A 25,714-nucleotide genomic window follows, 5' to 3' on the forward strand; every position below is an offset into this window, starting at 1 on the left:
GACACCAGTATGATGAATTTGGTGAATCGTTTTTCCACATAACTTGTTCGCCGCACATTAATTTTATTGGCACTAAACTTCCCATAAATATGCTTGAATCGTCTAGTTCACTTTCTTGTTCATCGTTTGTTTGCACTTTTTGTTTGTAATTGGCTTGATTTGAAGCACCGTCAAATCCCCACTTACTGATTAGTGTAAATTCTTTACAACCACTATCTATGACAAGTGACGTCATTATTCTTCTTGTCGTTATATCCAATAGAGCTTGTAACTTTATTTTGGCTGAGGTGTCCGTCACTGTAATAGCATCTTTTGGTGGATAGCATTCCTGTTTCGCATGTTGCACTTGATAATAAGATGGAAATATATTACCGTCATTCTCGTTAACACTTCTTCTTAAAGTATTGTATTGCCACTTGGTCAGCTTAAGTGATAAAAATAATCCTAAAGCCTCATCCGGAGAAAATACAGATTTTGTTTCTTTAACAGATATGCACTTCTTAACTTTTTTTACATCTTGGGGATTCTTAAGTAAATGTTCTAGTATTTTAGCAATCTCATCTTTTTCATCCGCTTGCAACTGCTCAAAATATGCATATTTTATTTCGTCCGAAGATAAATGAAAGTTTTCTGCTCGTCTTTTTTTCTGTTTAGGCGCTAATTCACAAAACGGTTTTCTAGGGCTTTGCTCGGTGGAGACACCAACAGAAACTTTTGCTGGTGATACATACTGAGTTGATGTACTCGGTGCTGGTTGATCTTCATTACTGATTATTAAACACTTAATAAAGTCTGGCCAAATTATGGTTTCTTGTAACCATTCGCTATTTTTAGTTCTAAATATAGTTTCTTTACGATGAGCGTTTTCCCATCTTCTATTTAAATTATAACAAAATTTTGCACAAAATAACTCTAAGATCTTTTCATGTTGATCACTTAATTCGACTAAAAATTTAGACCTTATCTCATCACACAAACTGTCATTATTTTTAATACTACCACTGTTTTTTAAAATAATAAAAAGGTCAAGGTTGGTCACTAAATCTTCAAACATTTTCACAAACACAAAATAACTCACACTCACTTCACTTATTTGTTTATGTAATAAATATGTGAGGGTAGTGCGTCTATTATGGTGGGTAATAGAAAACTGAAGTACGTTTGAATGCAATAGTACATTTTGTGCACTATTATCGTTGAACCAATCAGGTAACGACACGTGTCATAACTTGATGTTGCAGTCGCGCATTCCTATCTCTTGATTCCCGGAAATAGTGTCAAAACAAATTACGTCATACCTACCTATTACCTATGGTGGTGGAAAATGTCGAACAATTTTTTTTTTAATTTAAAGTACTAAGTAAGTATTGAAGTACTTCAGGCCGTTTAGTGTACATTATTTTCAATTTCAAATTAATTGGAATAAATTGCTAAACTAAAATTTCATGACTCTTCATACAAATTTTATATGGCTATATCTCCGAAAGTACGAGTCCAATTAAAAAAAGTCAAAGAGTAAAAACTTTTTAAATTTGTGTCTAGATACTAAAAAAATACATTTTAGTTCTTAAGACCCAACCTTGTAATCCCAGCCCACTGTGCGGCGTGGCTGGATGTTGTAGACAATATATTGTGCGCTCAGGACGTTGGAGAAGGCACAATTTTTGTACTGCTGGATTTTTCTCGAGCGTTTGATACAATCAACAGGCAACTGTTTCTGGCTAAATTAAAATACTACGCATTTAACGCTAAAACTGTAAAATGGTTCGCTAGTTACCTACAACATAGGAAACAGATAGTTGAAATCATCAATGATGATGGGTCCAGAAACCGATCGGACTGTTGTTCGGTAAGTAGAGGCGTACCACAAGGATCGATCTTAGGACCCATAATTTTTGCGCTGTACTGTGCCGACATAATAACTCATATCAAAAATTGTAAATATCACATATATGCTGACGATATACAGATGTATATTTCGTTTAATCAATCAGAAGCTAGTGTGGCTATACAGAAGTTAAATGACGATCTCGGCCGCATCTCAAAGTGGTCAGAAGATCATGGTCTTGCGTTGAATCCGGGAAAAACGAAATATATGATACTAGGCACAAAAAATCAAATACAAAAAATCAGTAGTTTAAATCCATTTATTCACATAAGGGGTGAAAGGATTGAACGGGTGACAGAGGTGCGTAATTTAGGCTTAGTGATTGATGAGGGGTTAAGGTTTGAAAGACATACAATGAATAATGGTTAAAAGTCTTGTATCAGATAAGAAACGTTCTCAGTAAGGATATGCGAGTGAAGTTGTGTGAAACGCTGGTTCTTTCAAAATTCAACTATGCTGATATTGTAATCGAACCTAGGCTACTTGCACGTACAAAAAAACTTATACAACGGGTACAAAATGCATGCATGCGGTACTGTTTTAATATACCACGTTGCGCGCATATTTCTCCTTATATTAATGATGCACGAATGATTAGGATGGAACATCGTAGGCAATTGCATCTTGCGACCTTATTATTCGACGTGATCCAAAGTAAAGCCCCTGTGTACTTGTACGATAAATTAACCTGGGCAAAGGAATGTAACAGGAATTACCCTACACGAGCATCGTCTTACATGCTCAATATACCCATGCATCGATCTGCAGCGTTCCATGGTAGTTTCCGCTATGCAGCGACGAAGTGTCGGAACAACTTGCCGCCTCCGATTCGGATCCTGAAAACCAAGAATACTTTTCGTTACAAATACAAAATGCATTTATATAATTTACAACTTCAATCGTCACAGACCATCTAGAAAGTAGAATAAGGAATAGGAATGTATAGTCATTTTTAAATTTGTGTATAGGTACGTTAATATAATTACTAATAATATATGATTATTTTTTTTTTTAAATTCATTGTGCATATTTGTAAAACAAGGCAAATACATAATAAATTCTCAGTACCTAACTGAAATGACTTCGTCGCGGGCGGTAGGTTGGTTCAGCACGTGCTTCGGTGACAGCCTCGTTGACGTCATTTGTTTTTATTTTATGCATGCCATCGTCTCTTTTTTTTTTTTTTTTTATAGCCTGTAAATGCAGGGTTGTGTAAGATAAATTAGGCACGGGAACGATTTTAAAGAAATATGATCTTACCTTAATAAATAGCCTCATTCGTAGCCTTGCTCCTTTTATATATTATACGAGTATAATGGAAGCGTGCGTCGTCGGGCTTACGTCTTCCCATGTCCGGCGCGCGCGGTGGTCTGAGCTTACCTGCATTCCGTGCACCCGACGACGTAACATCACTTAATTTCACTACTATTTATTTATTTATTTATTTATGCAAAATATATCTTCTCTGTCGTTACTGAAATTTATTTATTTATTTTGTTCCATTTTACATGTTTATTTATAATATTTGTTATATACATGTACGGATATGTATATGTGTGTATGTGTATTATATGTTTATGTGTGTGTGTATGTGTATGTATGTGTGTGTGGTGTATGTATGCGTATATAATTATATTGCTAGAAGAAAGGAATGATACTTGTCGCGCTAGTCAAAACAGGGGTATCACTGAAAATCAGCGTTGGTTTTTGTTTTTTTATGAAAGCCAACACAAAGCTGAGTAATATACCTTTTTGGGGCACAGCACTTAGCCGCAGGCGGTATTATTTGGTCATATAATCACTTATTTTCACATTTCTTGTTTATTCGTCTTTTTTTTCATAACTTCTTTGGAATTTTTTATGTACATTTTTTTTACTTTTTTTTTTTTTTTTTTGATGTTATAGTTTTTTGTAGTCTATATTACTGGTCATGTAAATTTCTTTTTTCTATATGTAGTTATTTATTGATTATTATTATGTCTATGTAAGTGTGTCTTTTTTTGTGTAAAAACTGTCTGCGTTTCTGAGTGATGCTCCGAATAAACGTGTTTCTTTCTTTCTTTCTTTCTTCTCTCTCAAATTGTGGTACATTATACTTGAATGTATCCCTTAAACAAATGATCGTATTTATGACCTTGGTTTTTTATATGAGTTCTTTTACTTATAATAATTTAATATATAACAGCCCATGTGCCATATATCAATTGCTATAATTAGAAGATTAGCTTTGCGTATCATTTAAGATGCTTATAAATATTATTAATCATTGTTACAGAACTCAAAACCAGCACAACATACAGCGGCGAAGAAAACGAAAGGTAAGATCCAAACTTCCTTCACAATTCACTTAACCTTGAATTACAATAAACTCTGCGTTATTATATTATAGTAAAAAGAATCTATTAAAAAATATTATGTTGGACGTCAACGTTTTGAATGTACGGATGATAGCAAAACAACGGGAGAACCACTTGACGAAATAATTCTCATAATATGGAGCAGCCCGACTAGGGTAGTGCCTCGACCTTACAGAAGATCACAGCTAAATAACACTGTTTTCATGCAGTATTGTGTTCTTGCTGGTGAGTAACGTGACCAGAGCTCCTGGAGGAAACTGGGGATGGGGTCGGCAACGCGCTTGCGATGCTTCTGGTGTTGCAGACGTCTATAAGCTACGGTAATCGCTTACCATCAGTTGAGCCGTACGCTTGTTTGCCGACCTAGTTACATTAAAAAAAATTGTTTTTTTATTATTATGTCAGGAAACTATTAAATAAGAACCATATTGATTATGAAGGCTGAAAATCGTTCATTTTTTACAATAAGGAGTTTTAGGTTTCTATCATAATAATATAGTATTAGAGCCATCTATGATTATTAGCAAGAACCAAATCAAATAATCGAACTTATTATCTCATTAGTTCCTAAACAAGCTACTTGAGGGCGCTACTAGGTATGAGCTGCAAACAATAGTTTGAAAGGAGTGCTTGGAGGCGTGCAGTTTTGGATTCTCCGAATATCTTAATTTTCTTATAATATATCTACGCTATAAAGTTATTTATGATTAATGTGCTTTTTTATCGTCAACAGAGAAAGGTCCATACAAAACAAGTCCAGAGTACACAACATTGACACCAGATCTACATTCAACATCAACGACTCAACAAGCATCGAAAAATTTTGTCAAAAACGTACTAAGTAAGTATCCAATACCTAATTTATATAGATAAATATTTAATCATTATTATTTGACCACATGAGTTGGTTCCTTAAAATAAGGATAATTAAGGGACGTCTTGAAAAAAGGCCAGGTCAAGAGTACCCTAAACCGAAGAGTATGTATGAAGGGAATAATGAAAGTGGACGAAGCGAAAGAAGTATGTAAGGATCGTAGCAAGTGGAAAGAAGTGGTCTCTGCCTACCGCCACGGGAAAGAGGCGTGATTATTTGTATGTATGTATGAGTTGGTTCCAAACGGTCGCAGGATTCGGACTGTCTGTGTGTGGGCATCATTCTAATTTGTCTTTATAATGCTAAATGAGCAGATTTTAGAAGAAACTCTAAGACATTTTATTCCATTTCCATTAGTCGAATCGGACGAACAATTGTAACATTATAATAAGCCATTAATCCAAATAAATAAAAATGTGATGATGATGTGAATGATATGAATATAATGGAAGTGTAGTATGAAAACATGTACTTTGAAAATCAAAACAGGAAACAGACTACCTTAGAGCATATTATTATAGCGATTGAACAATATTTCGCAATTAATAATTAAATTTCTTTTAAATATAAAATTAACAAAGAAATGTGTATAAAAATCGCGAGAGAAAGGGTTAAAGTCACATGTGCCATATACTACGGGTATCGCGTGGATATGCTTGTTTAATTAATATATATAAAATTAGCTGTGCTGACTTCGTCCGCATGGATTTTAACAAAAAGTTATTGTTCAGTTCGCAGAGTTATAAAATAAATAAATTTCTAAGACAAAAGTAGCCTAAGTTAGTCCTCATTACATCAGCTATGTGCCAGTGAAAGTCCCGTCAAAATCGGTCAAGCCGTTTTAGAGATTAGCCGGAACAAACAGACAGAGAGACAGACAAAAATTGTAAAAAATGTTATTTTATTTATTTAATATGCATTTAGTAAAAAACAGTTATTTTTATATTACAAACAGACACTCCAATTTTATTTATTTGTATAAATAATAAAATAGTATTGTATAAATTAAATAGTAATAGTTAATATATTATGTGTAATACAAATAAATATCATATACATAAATAAATGATAAATGCTTACGTAGCCAGCCAGTACACTATCTTAGGGCTTGAGTTTTAATATAGGCATTTCCAGTTTTCATTAGAGCATCTATTGAAAATATATATTCTAAACCCGGTTGTGGCTTCATGTCGATTGTAATATATTAACTGTGTAGTGATGAGTCAAAAGAGTTTTTGGAGCCAGTTCACTTGAATAAGTTTTTTTTTTTTAAGTAAAACTTATTTACGCACGCTTACTTCGGGATAAGCTGGTGATTGCGTGACGAGAGTGTTACGACAAATTTAATCGGGTGAGATGAACGAAGCAAGAGAGTTGCAAGCACGTATTTTCTTTCTCTCCTTGTCTCATAGCCAGTTACGGTTCGTATGTCTAAGACACAGTGCAGGCCTATTGCTAAAGAAGCTTTACTTCAGCCGTGCGGTTTTCTTTGTTTCTGTATTTTTAATATGAGTTTTTTTGTTAATTATAGCCATGGACCAAACCTCCCCCCCACCACAAGTTGACACGCCCGTGGTGCTATCTCACATCGCAGACGTCATCGGAAGCGGGTGTAGCTTTACGGCCAATTCTGATAATGAGCTAGACGCGGAATGTCAGGTGAGATTATTAATAATTTTTATTATAGAGTACAATGTATATATAATAATCATTTTCAACCTATTTCAAAAAGGAGGTCGTTTTTAATACGATTTTTTTTTTTTTTATAAAAGTGTTGTGTCATAAATTTTTACTCGATTATGATGATTCTAATTTATATTCGCCATGCTTGCCATGTGGTCTCTAATAAATTTGGTCGAGATTTGACAAGAAGTTTTTAGGGTTGTCCCTAATACATATTATTTTGACGACGCGTTGACGCTGTGGTCACAACAGGCTGTTATGCTGGTTGCAGGTTCAACCCCCGTTCACTACAAACATTTATATTATATATACTAGCTGCCCGGACAGACTTCGTTCTGTCAAAAGTTAATAGTAATTTTTTTTTTTAATCTTAAAACCTTTCGTGGGCCTTAGGGAACATACAAAAACAAAAATTAGCCGAATTGGTCGAGCCATTCTCGATTGGCAACATTCATTTTTATTTATATGCTTGTTGTGGTCTGGACGTTTGTGTTTGTGTATTGTGTGTGTTTTCTGACCTCCGACACAGTAGAAAATCCTACTGGAGGCCGTTGTGTGTAAAGCGTTTTATTTATTTATTATAAATTGATATCGACTACGTTGATAATGTTCACATTTTATTAGTGTTTACATTATGTTCGAGAACAGACACAATTGTTATTTTTCTATAACGTATGTACATATAAATATTATGTATGTATATATTTTCACGCTGCTAAAGGATATCAAAAGATTTTCTAAATGGATGTTGCGGATTTTGGTAAGAATAACTAATTATTTGTTTAGAAAATTTTGACAAAATTTTTATACGTTTAATTTAGGCTAAATAGAACTGAGGTAGGGCGCAGCAGGAATTTCCTGCTCAAAATATGGAGCAGCCCGACTGGGGTAGTACCTGACCTTACAGAAGATCACAGCTAAATAATACTGTTTTCAAGCAGTATTGTGTTCCTGTTGGTGAGTAAGGTGACCAGAGCTCTTGGGGGGATTGGGGATTGGGTCGGCAATGCGCTTGCGATGCTTCTGGTGTTGCAGGCGTCTATAAGCTACGGTATTCGCTTACCATCAGGTGAGCCGTACGCTTGTTTGTCGACCTAGTGGAATAAAAAAAAAATAGCCGTAACTAATTTATGTCCAATGATATGTCGAAGGCTATTAGACTACATTTTTATTATACTGTAGTTTAGGATCATTTTAGAACAAAATACTTCCTTTTTTGTATGACTTGTGTCTGGATCAAAGGTCTGAATACTTGTATGTATAGACTAATAAAATAGTTATACAAATAAGTATGTAAAAGCGCCTAGTTTTAGTTACAAATAATAAATATATTTTATTCTAGTCATCCTGCGGTCTCGATCCTCCCCAAACCTACGACAATCAAGAACCTCTAGAACGTTCCAAAACAGACAAAGAACTAAACGAGACGTATCCCATACTAGAACCTAAAGACAAACCTCTGACTCCAGTAATACCAGAAAAGAATACATCAGAAATACAAAAAAATGACGATTCTTTCAAGAATGTCATCCATGAAGAAATTTTGGCCGAGTCAAATTATTTGGATAACAAAGTGAACGGTACGAGATTGAGGCGTAATGTTAAAGAGAGTGAACTTCTGAGGTCCAGTTCTGAGGAAATGGTTATTGAGCAGTCGGAGGAGGTTAACGTGCCTGGTGAGTTTTGATAATATTACCTGTTCCATTAATTGCTGATAAAGTTATCTGATAACGGTATCTGATAGACAAAATGTTTATTTATTTATTTGTTGAGGATAGACTACTTCTAAAGAAGATACAGTATAAATGTTATAATACATACTATTTTTAACCGACTTCAAAAAAAGGAGGAGGTTACTCAATTCGATCGTATATTTATATATATATATATATATATAATATAAAGAAACAAGGAAAGCAGGATGTGATGATAGGATCTAAGAGAAATCGAGGGAAACTCTCGAAAATCCGCATAACTTTTTACTGGGTGAACTGATTTTGATGATTTTTAATTTAATAGAAATCCGATGTTTATCATGTGGCCACATTTAAATTTCGTAGAGATCTGATTACAACTTTTGAAGTAATCTTTGATAATGCGTATTTACTTGACTATTATTACGTCTACGTTGTACTCCTTGTCGATATAATTGAAGTTGGTTTTTCTTCGTTTGCCTGCAAACAGAATTATGATAAGCAACAGTGATCAGATGAGGCGAATTTTTTTATGAATAATTTAAAAAAAATATGGCTAAGCTTTAGACTAGGAAAAACCGAATTATGGAGTTTTTGGAGGTGGAGAGTGGAGGGTGTAGGGGAAGCTATACAAGGTAACACTGCCACACTTCGAAACCCCATGGTTATGGTTATCCATGGTTAAAGTTTTGAGATTAGAGGAAGAATTTAAAGCTATTATAATACCTTTGAGCTCCGCGTCTGACTTCACCTTAGCTCCGGCGCTGCGAGTAGTGCAATCCATGCGCCGTTTCGCAACTTTATAAGTTATTTTCGAACAGGTGTACGTAAAAACGATCTCGACCCGAGATCAACAAACGATACAACTTGCGGTAACCATGCTTAGTTCCGTAGCTTTCATATGTTATATTCACATTTCGCACTTAATATTAAACATTTCAGGCGTTAAGTTATTGTTTTCACACGGTTTTTTACCAACGATACAACTGATGTTTAATGACTGAGATATAGATGCTTTAAAAAAATGGCACGCCACTTATCGTTTCGCTCCAAAGCAATGTAGGCATAAATTCATTGTTTTTGTTTAAATAACTGTAAAGGCAAAGGTCTAAGATCATACAGCTTTGTTTTATGTTATGTTTTTTACTTAAATATATTTTAATTAATATATTAATTCCGGCATAATTCCATTGCAAAAAAAACCCTAACATAACATGAAACAAGGCTGTATGGTCTTAGACCTTTGCCTTTACAGTTATTTAAACAAAAACAATGAATTTATGCTTACATTGTTTTGGAACGAAACGATAAGTGGCCTTTCATTTTTTATTAAAACATCTATTTCTCACTTGTTAAACATTAGTTGTATTATTTGTTAAAAAAAACCGCGTGAAAACGTTAAATTAACGTGTGAAATGTTAAAATCATGTGCGAAATGTGAAAATAACATGTGAAAACTACGGAACGGAGCATGAGTAACGTAAGTTGTATCCTTTGCAGTCGAGATCGTTTTTATTTTGAAAATAACTTATGAAACGTGAAAATAACGTGTGAAATGTAAAAATAGCGTGTAAATGTGAAAATAACGTGTGAAAACTGCGAAATTTCTTCTTCTAACCTCAAAACTTTAACCATGGATATCTCCATAACCATGGGGCTTCGAAGTGTGACAGTGGTACCAGAGTAGCGTTCATCCTCCCCCCGGTCCCGAAATTCGGTTTTTCTTAATCTAAAGCTTTACCAAAAATATCAGCATTCTGCACTCCTCTTATCCCTACTGAATTAGAAATGTGAATGTAAGTTTGTTTGTTGCGCTTTGACGCGAAAACTACTCGACCGATCATCATGAAACTATGTACTCATGTTCTTGGAGGTATTAGAAGTGACACAGGATTCTTTTTATATACGAATTATAAAACCTCTCTACTTATTTAATGGCTTCAATGCAAGCGAAGCCGCCGGTAAAAGCTAGTAAACTATAAGTGTGCAAAGTTTCATACCCCTCTGTGCGCGCGATTTTCGTAAAAGGGGGGAAAGTATGCGCGTTGCGTATGGGTACATAAGTGACGGCGGTGCGCAGGGCCGGGCGCGGGCTGCGAGGCGCTGTGGCTGGGCGTGCGCGGCGCGCAGCTGGCCAACGACTCGCTGCTGGCGGCGCGCGCCTGCCCGCGCCGCTCGCACAACTACTCGCTGGCGCTGCCGCTGTCGCGCTGCCTGCGCGCGCCGCGCCTGGACCTCACCTTCAGGTAGCTTCAGTTTACATACAACGGCTCGCTGCTGGCCGCGCGCCTGCCCGCGCCGCTCGCACAACTACTCGCTGGCGCTGCCGCTGTCGCGCTGCCTGCGCGCGCCGCGCCTGGACCTCACCTTCAGGTAGCTTCAGTTTACATACAACGGCTCGCTGCTGGCCGCGCGCCTGCCCGCGCCGCTCGCACAACTACTCGCTGGCGCTGCCGCTGTCGCGCTGCCTGCGCGCGCCGCGCCTGGACCTCACCTTCAGGTAGCTTCAGTTTACATACAACGGCTCGCTGCTGGCCGCGCGCCTGCCCGCGCCGCTCGCACAACTACTCGCTGGCGCTGCCGCTGTCGCGCTGCCTGCGCGCGCCGCGCCTGGACCTCACCTTCAGGTAGCTTCAGTTTACATACAACGGCTCGCTGCTGGCCGCGCGCCTGCCCGCGCCGCTCGCACAACTACTCGCTGGCGCTGCCGCTGTCGCGCTGCCTGCGCGCGCCGCGCCTGGACCTCACCTTCAGGTAGCTTTAGTTTACGTACACACACACGTGCACTCATCAACCTATAGCAGTCCACTGCTGGACATAAGCCTCCACAAGTTCACGTCAAAAATGGCGTGAACTCATGTGTGTTGCCCATAGTCACGACGCTGGGCCGGCGGGTTGGTGACCGCGGAGCTGGCTTTGTCGCACCGAAGAGACTGCTACTCGTCTTCGGCCTGTGTATTTCAACGCCAGCAGTCGGATGGTTATCCCGCCATCGCTCGGCTTTTTAAGTTCCAAGGTGGTAGTGGAACTGTGTTATCCCTTGGTCGCCTCTTCCGACACTCACGAGAAGACAGGAGGTGGCTATATTCTTTAATGCTGTAGCCATACAGCATAATAAATATCCCGTTTTAAATAATATTTTAAGCAACCTTGATTGACCTTATATGAATGTGATTTTGTATATTGTCCGTATAATATGTGTGTAACAACAGATTTGTGTAGGGCGATGTGTGCCGTGTCGGCGCCTGCACACCGGTGGTTTTCGGGTTCGATTCCCGTTCGGAATGGATAATTGTATTTGTATAAACATTGCTTTCCGATTTGGATGTCTGTCCTTGTGGGTCTCCCCGTCGTACCTCGGAGAGCACGTTAAGCCGTCGGTCCCGTTATTATCATGTACACCTGATAGTGATTGTTACTCATAGTAGGGAATATGTCCGCCAACCCGCAATGGAGCAGCGTCGTGAGCTCCGTGTCTTGGTCTTTAATTTGGCTCACATAGAATCGCCTAAAATAAAATATAACTTATCTACGTTCATCTACTATATTTCAGATCGTCAAAACTAAAAGAAATCCGTCTATGCGATCTGTTTTGCAAGTACGATACGGTAAAGAAATGTCAGTCCAACCGTGAGATAGCTAAGCCGATACCGACCGGCGACTTTTGGACGTCGAAGATGACACTTGATTGTAATATCGATAGACGTATGAAAATCAGAGCGGCGTTCATGCCTCTAAAGGTTCGTATATTTATTTATCGTTAATCCCTCTTAAGTGTTTCTTTTTGGAGTTCTCTCCGTAAGAAAAAATATAGGAAGTAAAATCGTTTGAAATAAAGCTGACCTGCCTTGAGAGTGGGGACTTATGGCGCCACGTCTCTGGCAAAGAAATGGAGATAAACTCATTTGTTTTTCCTTCTTTTTTGTTTTTTCTTGTATCGATGACAGAATAAGAGTTAAAAAACCATAGATTTTTTTTTTTTGTAGATATTTTATGAGTTTGAATATAATGTACAATTTACTACGCGAAAAATTAATACCATAGATAAGTATCTTCTTGTATAGCGTTTAATAAAATTTCTTTATTATTGAATATCATGTAAAGTTGTCATAGTTGTTTATTTTTAAATCGAATTCGTTATACATATGGTACATATTTATATGTTAAACTTATGCTTCATATATTGTTTTCTAATGTTTACGCGAATTTCTCTCATTATAATGAAACATCTTTTTCGGATTGATCATCCCGTGACCCGTTTATTCGAAAAGTCGGCCATGTAAAAAAACCTAATAAATTGCGATAAAATCCGAAAATTTGTTTTATTATAATTAAGCTTATCTGAGGTAGGGCACAGCAGGAATTTCCTGCTCAAAATCTGGAGCAGCCCGACTGGGGTAGTACCTGACCTTACAGAAGATCACAGCTAAATAATACTGTTTTCAAGCAGTATTGTGTTCCTGTTGATGAGTAAGGTGACCAGAGCTCCTGGGGGGATTGGGGATTGGGTCGGCAACGCGCTTGCGATGCTTCTGGTGTTGCAGGCGTCTATAAGCTACGGTAAATCACTTACCATCAGGTGAGCCGTACGCTTGTTTGCCGACCTAGTGATATAAAAAAAAAAGCTTCATATTTTATTTGCTGATGACAACACTGTCATATGTTGTCATGTTTTGTCAAATTAATGTCAACTTCATTTTATTTTTTCAATGTTTTTAAATACAGCCTACTTTTTCAACAGGATCTATGTTACTTGAATGCAGACAGCAAAACACCATTCCTGGAATTTAATATACACATTTATAGAGATTGTCGGAATTAAATATTTATTTATAACATATACAGACTTTAAATGAAATGTACATCACGTTTTTTTTTTAATATTTCTGTAACATTCCTAGAAGTGCAATTATGTATCCGTCCTAAAATAAATATATGATATTTTTGTAAATGCTTTCAACATTCCTATAGCTTATATTTCCCAAGTATTAATTATGAGCATGCAGATATTAAATGAATGATATAATAAATACGGATTATTATTAACAAGAATGATTTTAAATGTAAACTTTTGTTAATAATGTTATCTTTTTTGTAATATTTTAGAAATATATTATAAAACTTTTTTTTTTATTTTAATTTTTGACTTTAAAATACAAATAAAGTTATATACGTACTGTGTCAGATAAGTAATATTTGTAGGTATATTAGCATTTGTCATACAAATATTTAATATGGTCACTTGCTGTCTTTTTATTTACTTAAAAACATTCTCTTGATATATTTTCGAATTTATTTTAATTTTATTCTAATTGTTGTTATAAAATTACATCACAATTTTTAATTTTTTAGGTCTGTAAATGAGATATGAAGTATGTAGGCCTTATCTATTTGGATCGGAGAATGTGATGTACGTAGTTTGTATTCTTTTTTAATTTATAATATATGAAAAGTACGTAATTGAACCTTTTTTTTTAATTTTATTGTACCTGTAGTGCAGAAATAAGTTGCTTAAGATGTTTTATATGTTCGTGTTTGAGGTAGCTATTTTTTCTATTTTTTTTTTTTTTGTTAAAAATCGTATTGTACAGAAATGAATTGATTTTTAATAGGTTTTAGTAAATAAGTTAAATACTCAAATATATTTTGACAAAAAAAAATCTTTAAAGTTTTATATTACCTTTTTTATATTAGCTTACTAATCCAAGTGCATGTGTCATTATTTTAATTAGAATTTATTAAAATAGTGTATTATTAAGTATTATAAAAACCATATTTTCATTGCTTTTTTTTTCTTTACATTCCATGCCAGTACTTAATTATTTTAAGAAGCAAATTATATACAAAACCTTTTTGACTACTTACTAATATATGAAAAAAATATCCGTCAATATCTGATACAGAGAAATATTTTTAGAATATTTTGACCTGAACACAAATTTCATTTAAATAATTTGAAAGCTTTTTTTTCTTTCACAAAAATTAAATAAACTTTGCCGTTACATTAACATATGTATATTATTTTTTAGTTCTAGTAAGAATTATGCATTAAAAATAGATTTAAAAAATTTAATGGACTTTGCACTCTGTTTATTATCTATGACAGTTAAATCGTATTTTTTAAATGATTTCAGTCTATTCCTTGTTATTTTTTTTTTGTTCAAAATCTCAGACAAATACAATATATTTTTCAATTTCTAACAAACAATACGCGGTCAATTTTGCCGCCAAAAAGAATAATAAAGAATCTCAATATACATAAATAACTTCTAAATATTACATAAAAGTAGATTATTAGATTCAATTAAATAATATAGTTTTGTGTGGATAAGGTAGTAATTTTTAAAATCACAAAATATTGTTATGATGTGAAAATTAGGGAACATTAGATTAAGGTTATTTTTAAGGTTAGTTTTAGCTAATCTTGCCATATCTTTTTGGTTTATTTTTAATCTGTATTATCTATGGTTAGGTTTCCTTATATTTTCTCATAAATCAAAAAATATATATTACATACTATGCTATATTATTATTTAACATTATTACTGGTGCGTAAAATATTTATATGTCATTTTTTAACAATTTTTTTTAAATTAAATTTAAAATTGATAATTTTGCCTTTGAAAGAATTTTAAAGTAAATTACAATTTAAATTTTAATGTTTATTGTTAACATTGCCGTCCAATTAAATTTTTAAAGCAATATTCTTATTACAGTGGTATGAAACATTTTCCTGTTATAATAAAATACATTAAAAAAAATATTAATGTTCAAGGTATATTACCTTTACGCGTATTGCTAGTTTTTTCCTCTTTACAATTTAAAATTTTTGTAAGTAAAGTAAAGTATATAAAATTATAGAAAATCATGATAAATAAAAAAGACAAGTGGACAAGTGCGAATCGTTTTTGAGTACTTTGGATAAAAAATGATAACAAAATAATGAAGTTTTTTTTTCGAAATATAATTATTATTAAATTAAAGTAATTCGACGTAGCATAATATTTTATTAATGTTTATTCCTAATATCTAAAAGTAAGTAACTAGCAATTTTTTTCTTTTTTTTTTTGTATAATTACAAACTTCATATTGATATTGTGTATAATAATATAATTATTTGATGTAATAATAACTCATACAGTGACATCCGTGCTTTGAAGCTTTATTTCGTATTATTTTGTATGTTTTTCATACTTTTGTGTCCTTAGTATTAGTTGTAAGTTATTTATACTGAGATGTAATTTCCTTCTATGTATTAGAGTAAAAAAGAAATGATTGTTTAAGAAATAAAAATATTACTAGTAGAATAAGCATTTTGTTTTGTTTTGTTTTACCTTGTTTTTTGGTTTTTTGAACAAACTTAGAAACGCCTCACGTACTTGTCTGTAAAAATATTTTTTGGAAGCGGGATCGAATGTGCTGCTTGTAGAGCAAAGGGAAGTTATGACAATTGCATCCAAATCGATTAATATTGATCAAAATTAAGTAAGAAGACCGACAAGAATCGGCAAAACCAAAAATATCCTACTTAATATTATAAACGCGAATGTTTGTATGTATGGATCTTTGTTCCTCTTTCACGCAAAAACTACCTAATGGATTTTAATGAAAGCTTACAATAATATAGCTTATACGTTAGAATAGCACATAGGCTATAATTTTTAAAGATAGTATATGAATTGTCCAAAATATAATGAAAATTGTCAAGTAAGGCGGAAAAAATCTGCCATCTGCGAGCTATTCTGGCGTTCGCTGCAAAAACTGTACCTAGAGTTTACACGTATATAATGTATAAGACAAATGTTTATCTTAATTAGTCCTACAAAAAGTCCATAACAGTATATAAATATCTATCTTTTATGAGTAAGCCATTATTGCCAAAACGGTGAACCATAAAATTAAAAATTGCTAATATATTTCTAATGCACATTTGATAGTAACAAATTGATTTTTATATCGCAGAACTAATTTTGATGAGTTTTGGTATAGAGATATATCGAGAAGATGATAAGCTACTCGAAGTACATACTAATCCTTCCTGCGCAGATGAAGTCGCGGGTACCAGCTAGTGATTATATATAAATATCCGTTCAGTACAGAGTTCGGAGTACATTTGTTTTAGCCATACAGATGTTTGCCGTGGTCTGGGTGTTTGTGCAGTTCTTGTGGGTCTCCCCACCGTGCCTCGGAGGGCACGTTAAACCGTCGGTCCCGGTTGCTATCATGTACACCTGATAGCGATCGTTACTCATAGTAGAGAATATATCCGCCAACCCGCATTGGAGCAGCGTGGTGGATTAAGCTCTGATTCTTCTCCTACATGGGGAAAGAGGCCTATGCCCAGTAGTGGGATACTACAGGCTGAAGCTACCGGTCCGTTCAGAGTAGACATAAGTAGTACTTGCAACTGTCGGCATTGTAGATTGTAATTGCCGTTTCTTAGAAAAATGCAGTGAGGTGTAAAAATGAAATCTGAATAAATTCAAAATTTTAAATTTATTTGAACTAAATTAATGGTATAATGTATATAATGGGTGTCGTAAGAGGCGACTAAGGGATAACACAGTTCCGCTACCACCTTGGAACTTAAAAAGCCGACCGGTGGTGGGATAACCATCCAACTGCTGGCTTTGAAATACATAGGCCGAAGACGGGCAGCAGCGTCTTCGATGCGACAAAGCCAGTACTGCAGTCACCAACCCGCCTGCCCAGCGTGGTGACTATGGGCAAAACACATGAGTTCACGTTATTTTTGGCGTAAACTTGTGGGAGGCCTATGTCCAGCAATGGACTGTATAGGCTGTAATAATGAAAATAATAATGGTATAATGACAAGAATAAGATACTTTTAAAATGCTTTCAATGGAATTGCTGTCACAAAAGAAATATAATGGCATCAAAATTTTACAAAAGCAGTAAATGGTTACTGTCTACCTTTACCTAAGTACGGTAAAATGATCGTCAAGTCGTCGACGGCCTGATTACGACGAAATGTAACTATATCATTACTTTTTAGGGTTCAGTACCTCAAAAGGAAAAAACGGAACCCTTATAGAATAACTTTGTAGTCCGTCTGTCTGCCAAGACCCTTTTCCTCAGGAACGCGTGGACATATCAAGCTGAAATTCATATCAAATACTCAAGTCTACTGTCCCTTGGAGCTGTAGATAAAATCAAACTTCTAATACAATGTAATCAAAAGATAAAGCCGTTTATGATGAAAATTTTCGAAACTCGCAAGGGAATCAAACCCACAGAGTACTTCCCGAATCTTGAAATTTAGTACGAAGCATCGTCTCATAGCACAGATAAAGGAAAAATTGCGCAAAGCATAAAGTTTTAGTTACATATAATAAAAATATTTTTAATAATTTTGTTTGTACGGAACCATCAGTGCGCGAGTCTGACTCGTACTTGGCTGGTTTTTTGAATGATGAAGTGAATGGTACAAGGTTAAAGAGTCATGGTCATGTGAGGCAAGCCATATTTTGAGGTCCAGATTAAATTATTTTCTCCGCAGAATCTACATTCCGAATCGGTGGTAGCTTTAATTTTACAAAAATAATAATCACTTTAAAATTTTAACTTGTAAAATGACGATTCGAAAGCGCTCTTGGGACCTATTTGAATAAAGTTGATTTTGATTTACTTATTTATTTTATAATTTATTGTATACACCACAAATATATTACAAACAAAGCATAAAGATAGTTACAGACAGTGAAGTACAATGGGCGGACTTATGGCTAATTAGCCATTTCTTCCAGACAACCCAGACATAAAAAGGAAACTTATGATCTAAATTGGGTAGGTGGTGTAGATGTATAATAAACTTACATACAAATGTCTACATTCTAATACTTATAATAAATTGTTGATATGTACGATTTTATTTTTGTTTTACATTAGGAAATCCTAAACATTTCATCTTTCATCAAATTGTTGATACTTTGATTTAGCTAATTAATCCTTGCTGTAGCTTTCCACTCGCGGTTTCATCCGCATTGACTATTATACACGATTTTGATTGTTTCTTTTTCTTCCGTTAAAACGTAATCTATATCACATAAACACATCATTACAGCCTATACAGTCCACTGCTGGACATAGGCCTCCACAAGTTCGCGCCAAAAATGCGTGAACTCATGTGTGTTGCCCATAGTCACCACGCTGGGCAGGCGGGTTGGTGACCGTAGTACTGGCTTTGTCGCACCGAAGACGCTGCTGCCCGTCTTCGGCCTGTGTATTTCAAAGCCAGCAGTTGGATGGTTATCCCGCCACCGGTCGGCTTTTTAAGTTCCAAGGTGGTAGCGGAACCGTGTTATCCCTCAGTCGCCTCTTACGACACCCACGAGAAGAGAGTGGTGGCCATATTCTTTAGTACCGTAGCCACACAGTACACATAATACACAAACACGAACAAATTTTGATGGGGACCGCTGGGTGTGAAGCGTTTGAGACGCTTAGTGTTTTCAATAGTGCCCAAATAGTATTAATGATTTTTCTAATGCCATGGAAAAGGAAAAAGAAACGAAAGAGCAGATTATATTAAATGGTTATAAAATACTGTGTTAGCCACACCATCAAACAAAGTTTTAAACACAAATTCTGCTTGAATAAAACATCAAAGCCGCATATCATAAAGTTTGATCTAACACTGAACTTTGAATAACTGATGATATAAATATTTTTCCTGCTTGTAACATAATACAAATAGGTGCATAAAAATATTGTAGGTCAAGGAATTTGCCTTGTTATTATTGTTTTTTTTTTTCCTCTATAGACTTATTTACTCTTTGTAAAATAATTATAAATTTAAAACTCAGAAAATGTAATGTCTGCTATCTCTTTCTTTTATTTATCATATAAAAAAGCTCGATAATACTTATAAATCTACACAAATAAATAAAATTGGAGTGTCTGTTTGTAATATTAAAATAACTGCTTTTTACTAAATGCGTATGTATGTATTTATTTATCTTGCTACATATACCAAAATAACATTTTTTACAATTTTTGTCAGTCTGTCTGTCTGTCTATCATTCTGTCTGTTTGTTCCGGCTAATATCTGAAACGGCTTGACCGATTTTGATGAGACTTTCGCTGGCAGATAGTTGATGTAACAAGAAGTAACTTGGCTACTTTTATTTCAGAAATTTATTCATTTTATCACTGCGAATTGAACAATAACTTTTTTGTTAAATCCCACGCGGACAAAGTCGCGAGCACAGCTAGTGCCTATCTAATATTATGTTTAAAAAAGTCACGAAAAAATGTTACTAGAACTTTGTTATTTACGGTCAAAACATCCACGGACTCTTAGTTGTCCGTGATCTTTTCACGCACACAATGGAATGAAGTGAAATTCCGCTCTTATCCGCTTGCGTTAATAAATTAACCTGTTTAAAAAAAATTAGAAAGTTCTCAATTCAAATGATTTTTTTTATATTTATTACCACAAATTTTTTGTTGGATGTACCGATTAGTGCTTGTTGTGTAGTCACACTGTGAGTGTGATCTGAGGAATAAATTTTAGTTTATTCCCGTTTATTTGTCTTCGACTACGTTTAAGGTGTTCTCGTTTTATAATTTGTCTATGTAGTAATATGCTGTACTTACTTATTACTTAATTTTTTTCACGTAGACTTTATTTATTTCGGTAATATGCCTCTGTGGTATGCCTACATGGTCCTAAACGGAAGGACGCTAATTAATGAAACGTTGAATACACGGGCTTATGTTTTAAAATTAATAATACATCAAAGCTATTATTTATAATACTATATACCTTCTATATATTCTCAAGGATGTGGGTACAAATCGGACTATTTCGCCCATCGACACCAGAGTACAGATGCAACATTGCACAGCTCTTGCGCTAACCTTGGACAGACCATTCGATGTTTGAATTACGACCTATACTTATTTGTAACTAAGTATGTATATAAATTTCATATAAAACTAGCTGACCCCGCAAACGTTTCTTTGCCATATATGTCATTAACCCGCTTAATCCCCCCCCCCCCTTATAACTTAGGGGTATGAAAAATAGATGTTGGCCGATTCTCAGACCTACCTGATATGCCCACAAAATTTTATTAAAATCGGTCGAGCCGTTTCGGAGGAGTTCAATGTTTAACACCATGACACGAGAATTTTATCTACCTATTAGAAGATAAGATTTAATCACCGAAATGTATTTACATTCAATACTTCTGAACGACTGCAAAATATAACATATTTTTTGTGTTTGTTACTGTCAGTGCATGATTAGCTTCATCATTTCAGCCTATCTCTGGACCACTGCTGGACATAGGCCTCCATCCGTTTTGCCTATAGTCACCAGGCTGAGCAGGGTTGGTGAACGCTGCTGCCCGTCTTAATAATAATATAATAAATACTCTTTATTGTACACCACAAAGAAACATTACAACAAAAGTGATACATGAAAAGAAAGATGTACAAAGACGGTCTTATCGCTAAGAGCGATTTCTTCCAGACAAACCTTCTCGTCTTCTTGATTAGCTTAGGAAAAAATAAAAAAAGAGTATATTTACGAGAAAAAAAAACGGTACTATGTTTACCGGGTCAGCTAGTACTATATTGTAAAATATATACAACCAAATTTGTAAACGAAAGGGTCATTCACCTGACAGCTTGCTTATTAGCATCCATTAATTATTCGATTTCATTAATATCATTAGTTAAATATCATATGTTTTAAAATTCATAAGACCTTGATGTCAACAAGTTATTAAAAAATCATAGGCAAGCGTCGTCTGTAATACAACCAATAAAAAAACTAATAAAATCAAGAACTAGAAAGATCAGTGACAATGACGCAAACTATACAGTAGGTATTTTAAACAAAATTTCAAACTTATAATATGGAACTATATTTCGACAATTTTGTCCTAAATTTGGTTATCGAAGGCATTGCAGACATGAAAATATATTAATAGCGGACATTGATGAAGACATCGTGGTTAATTTCTTAGTCCCTAATATTTTAACCGACTTCAAAAAAGGAGGCTTTAATTTCGACTGTTTTCTTTTGTGCGTTACCTCAAAACTTTTAACTAATTTTCGTAGATCCAATTTCGATGATTATTTTTTTTTATCGACAGTTCAATCATATCGAATTTTAATGGGCCACATGTCCACAGTACATAAACAAGTAACATTGGTGGTCCCAGTTAAATTTGATCGAGATCTATTGAGTACCTAAGTACTTTTTGAGTTATGTTCAATAGCGCGTATTTATTGGATAATTTTGCCGTCTACGCACGTTGTAACTTGTATTACCTACTGGTAGAAGTAAGAAGACGCCGCGTTGGCGCAACGGTTACCGCCATGGATTGTACCTATTGCGTTGGCGGTTGCGGGTGCGATCCCCGCACATGACAAACATTTGTACTGGCCATACAGGTGTTTGCCGTGGTCTGGGTGTTTGTGCAGTCCTTGTGAGTCTCCCCACCGTGCCTCGGAGAGCACGTTAAGCCGTCGGTCCCGGTTGTTATCATGTACACCTGATAGCGATCGTTAATCATAATAGGGAATATATCCGCACACCCGCATTGGAACAGCGTGGTGGATTAAGCTCTGATCCTTCTCCTACATGGGGAAAGAGGCCTATGCCCAATAGTGGGATATTACGGGCAAAGAAAAAGAAGTAATAAAAACGGTTTTTTTTCGTCTGTGAGCAAACACAATTATTATACACTAATAGGACAATAAACAAGCGTACTCTTGACCTAAATGTAAGCGTCTCAAGCGCTTTATTGACTCTACCTTTCATAGGCGCACTTTCAATTAAAGCGCATTCTTAGGAGCTCTGGTTACCTTACTCACCACAGGGACAACACTATTGGAGAACAGTATTATTTAGCTGTGATCTTCTTTTGATTTTGAGTAAGATATTTTTTGTTATACTCTAAGTTTCAAAATAAGAATGCACGAGTAAAAATAATTTTCATCATAACAGCTTATACAGTCCACAGCTGGACATAGGCCTCCACAAATTTACGTCAAAAATAACGTGAACTCATGTGTTTTGCCCATAGTCACCACGCTGGGCAGCAGCGTCTGTGAAGATACATCTACTATAATATAATTGATCATTGTGTGTGTAATTTTAATAAAATTCATAGGTATATGTTAAAAATATACAGGTAAATGTAAAGTTAAATTGATTAATGTTCATCGTTTTTTGACGTGTATTAAAAAGATTTGTTATAAAGTTTAATTCATTAAATAATCTTCCGCAAAAAAATTATATATTTTATGCGTGTTTTAAAGCTATCGTTAAGTTATTAAAGTGTTATTGCTATCATTATTAGCAGTTATTCTAGAAACGACGTTAAAAAAATTGTTTGTCTTTAAAGTTAGTTTACGGACGATAGTTTAACGTGACGACGTCATAACCAACTTCTAAAATTAATTTCATTGTACCATTGAAATCAGTACGGCATTATACACATATTCAACTACCTCTGGTATCCACAAATTACTGCTAAAATGCTTTCCGGTGGCGCGCGAGTAAAGGCTTAAATAATCTGTGTAAAAAGCGATTTTGATGTATTAAATTTAGGCATGGTAGTGGCGAGACGAGTATTGTGTATAACCGATTTCTTTTCTAAAAGCTTTGTTATTTGCTATTTTTGATTAATGTTTTACGAATTAAGCCGACCTTGGCAAATTATCGTTAGCGAATTTTTAACGGTATTCCAAGCCCTAGTTTTAAGTCACGTGATATACAGATTAAAATATACGACTTATCATTTCAATATAATAAAACAATAATGTGCTTTTACGATTTCAAATCAGAATATTTAACTGTATTTTTACATATACTTAAATTTTTGTCAAATTTTATTATATATTTTTTACTACCGAAAGTACCCTATTGGGCGATGGACACGAACAGGTGAAATGACCCTACCCAATCGAGTTTAACTAATTTAATACTAAATAATATGTTTAACTACTTTAACGTACTTTAAAAATTAGTAAAAAATACGATACAAATATATTATTATGCTTACAAAATAGTATGAACGATAAGTGCTCAAGTAAACCCTCTCTTAGCGCATACTTCCTTTGTTAAATCAATTAATAACTAATAATCTTATAAAAAGCCCTTTGCTTTTACCAATTATATTTATTTTACGCTTTTACTTGATAGGTGCAAAATACGAAATAAGTATGTACAGTCATCGAAACAAGAGCAAGTTTTTTACTTTCCCCAGTTTCGCGTTCCGTTACTCACTTCGGACGGTTACCGTCAGACTAACAAACCTAACAACATAAGGTTCAAATTCTACCGTTCGTAATTTAGTACGAAATAGCCCTTTTTAAAATAACTTTAACCCACTTTAACTTATAACGAATAAGTATTTGTAACGATAAACATTGTTTGAGTAATAAATTATAAGTTTTTCCGTGTAATTCCGAGATCCAGTATAGTTTTAATAAGAATAATAATAATTTACTACGAACGCGTCGTTTACTTTACTATAGTGACCAGTGAGTGAGTCAGTCCGTCAGTCGCTTGCGCGTTCTGTTTCAAATCAGACGTTGTTCATTTGATAACGATTTTGTGCTGTTATTTCCATTGAACCGGTTCAAAAGTCAATATCAAAATATAACCTTTAAACTGTAAGTATTTATCTTATAATCACTTTAAAAATGTTGGAAAATAGTATTTTAAGGTTGTTTTCTTTTAAGAGAATGTAAAGTACATTCATTTGAAGGCATCGTTATAAGATAACATATAAATTATATCGAGCAATATTTTATGTATGGATTTATGAGAAAGTGGCGTACGTATATTGCAAAAACACTCACTAGATTTTCACTAGTGCCTATAGTCCGAATGATCTCGGCAATATCACGTGGGACCAATCGGGCAGACAAGAAGAAGACTGGAAGTGTCACTCATTTTTGAAATATTAAGTATATCTTTCAACCAATGTTGTGTTCCTGTGGTGAGTAAGGTGACCAGAGCTCCTGGGGTGGATTGGGGGTTGGCTCGGCAACGCGCTTGCAATGCCTCTGTTATTGCAGGCGTCTTTAGGCTACGGTAATCGCTTACCATCAGATGAGCCGTACGCTTGTTTACCAAACTAGGTAGTTGAATAAAAAAAGCTATTCTTAAAGGAAAGGTTTGTATTTAGTGCTTTGTAATAATGTATAACCCAAATTGCTAGACCGTCTTTAAATGTTTTTATCAGGAAACTGCTACGTTATCATTGAGTAGCATAAGCTGTATTTTAACGGGACAAAACAGAAAAATTGAAATCTATTATTAGTTAACCCACGGGGGCGAAGTCACAAGCTCAAAGCTCTTAGAAACACTAAAGAAAATGTTCCGATTTTCCTTTTAATGCCTAGCCTAAACCATTAATGGTAGAAGTTTAAAATTATAATCAAAAAGGTTTTTCATAAGTCATCCCTTAACGAAGTGAAGTAGGTTGCGAAAGTTCGAAAATATAGAAGTTTAAGCGTAAGCGCTTCCTAAACTATTCATTTTGTGGAATAAAACACAGCCTCCTTAGAGGCGTGCGATATAAAATGCTCCTATAGGTCAGCACAATATATGGAAAAATATTTAAATATCTATGTGAACGTAGACGCGGGTAATATCTAGTATTTTCACAAATCTGCATGGTAATGCTTGTTTTGTGATATCGTAAATTAAGTCAATGTTTTTTTTAAGATAAATGACAAAAACATTGCAGGAAGAAGAAACACAGAAAATTGTTCGCATCTACGAAATAACATAGATTTTTTTCTCCAACTAAATTAACCTCTATATTCACTTGACGATGTTTTAAGTAGTTTTTCAAAAGCACAAAAAACATTAAAACTAAAAATAAGTACTTGTTTAGACATACGTTTTTATTTAAAGCTTAATCATTACATTGTATAAAACAAAGTCGCTTCCCGCTGTCTGTATGCTTAGATCTTTAAAACTACGCAACGGATTTTGATGCGATTTTCTTTAGTAAATAGAGTGATTCCAGAGGAAGGTTTATGTGTATATATATAGTAGAGGAACACTGGTAGTTTTTGCAACCGTGCGAAGTCGGGGCGATTGGCTAGTAACTCATAAATATTAAGTAGATACTGTTTGTAACTTGTGATCTATTTACGTATTGGTAAATTATGAATAAGTATAAATTGAAATAATTAGCCTAGCCTTTATTTTTAATAGGCA

General features: G+C 34.7%; 1 protein-coding gene across 1 annotated transcript in view; it reads left to right on the top strand.

Moving 5' to 3' along the window:
* The window catches only part of LOC123668107, a 78,149-nt gene extending 64,702 nt beyond the window's left edge, over window positions 1-13,447 (top strand). The window contains exons 14-20 of the mRNA XM_045601901.1: window positions 4,164-4,206; window positions 4,979-5,086; window positions 6,651-6,778; window positions 8,145-8,478; window positions 10,577-10,742; window positions 12,050-12,236; window positions 13,238-13,447. Coding sequence (XP_045457857.1) covers window positions 4,164-4,206; window positions 4,979-5,086; window positions 6,651-6,778; window positions 8,145-8,478; window positions 10,577-10,742; window positions 12,050-12,236; window positions 13,238-13,318 — 1,047 coding nt within the window. The 3' untranslated portion in view covers window positions 13,319-13,447. The remainder of the gene's footprint in view (window positions 1-4,163; window positions 4,207-4,978; window positions 5,087-6,650; window positions 6,779-8,144; window positions 8,479-10,576; window positions 10,743-12,049; window positions 12,237-13,237) is intronic.
* Window positions 13,448-25,714: the final 12,267 nt, after the last annotated feature.

This window comes from Melitaea cinxia, chromosome 30, assembly GCF_905220565.1.
Source record: "Melitaea cinxia chromosome 30, ilMelCinx1.1, whole genome shotgun sequence".
In the NCBI taxonomy this organism is placed as follows: Eukaryota; Metazoa; Arthropoda; class Insecta; order Lepidoptera; family Nymphalidae; genus Melitaea; species Melitaea cinxia.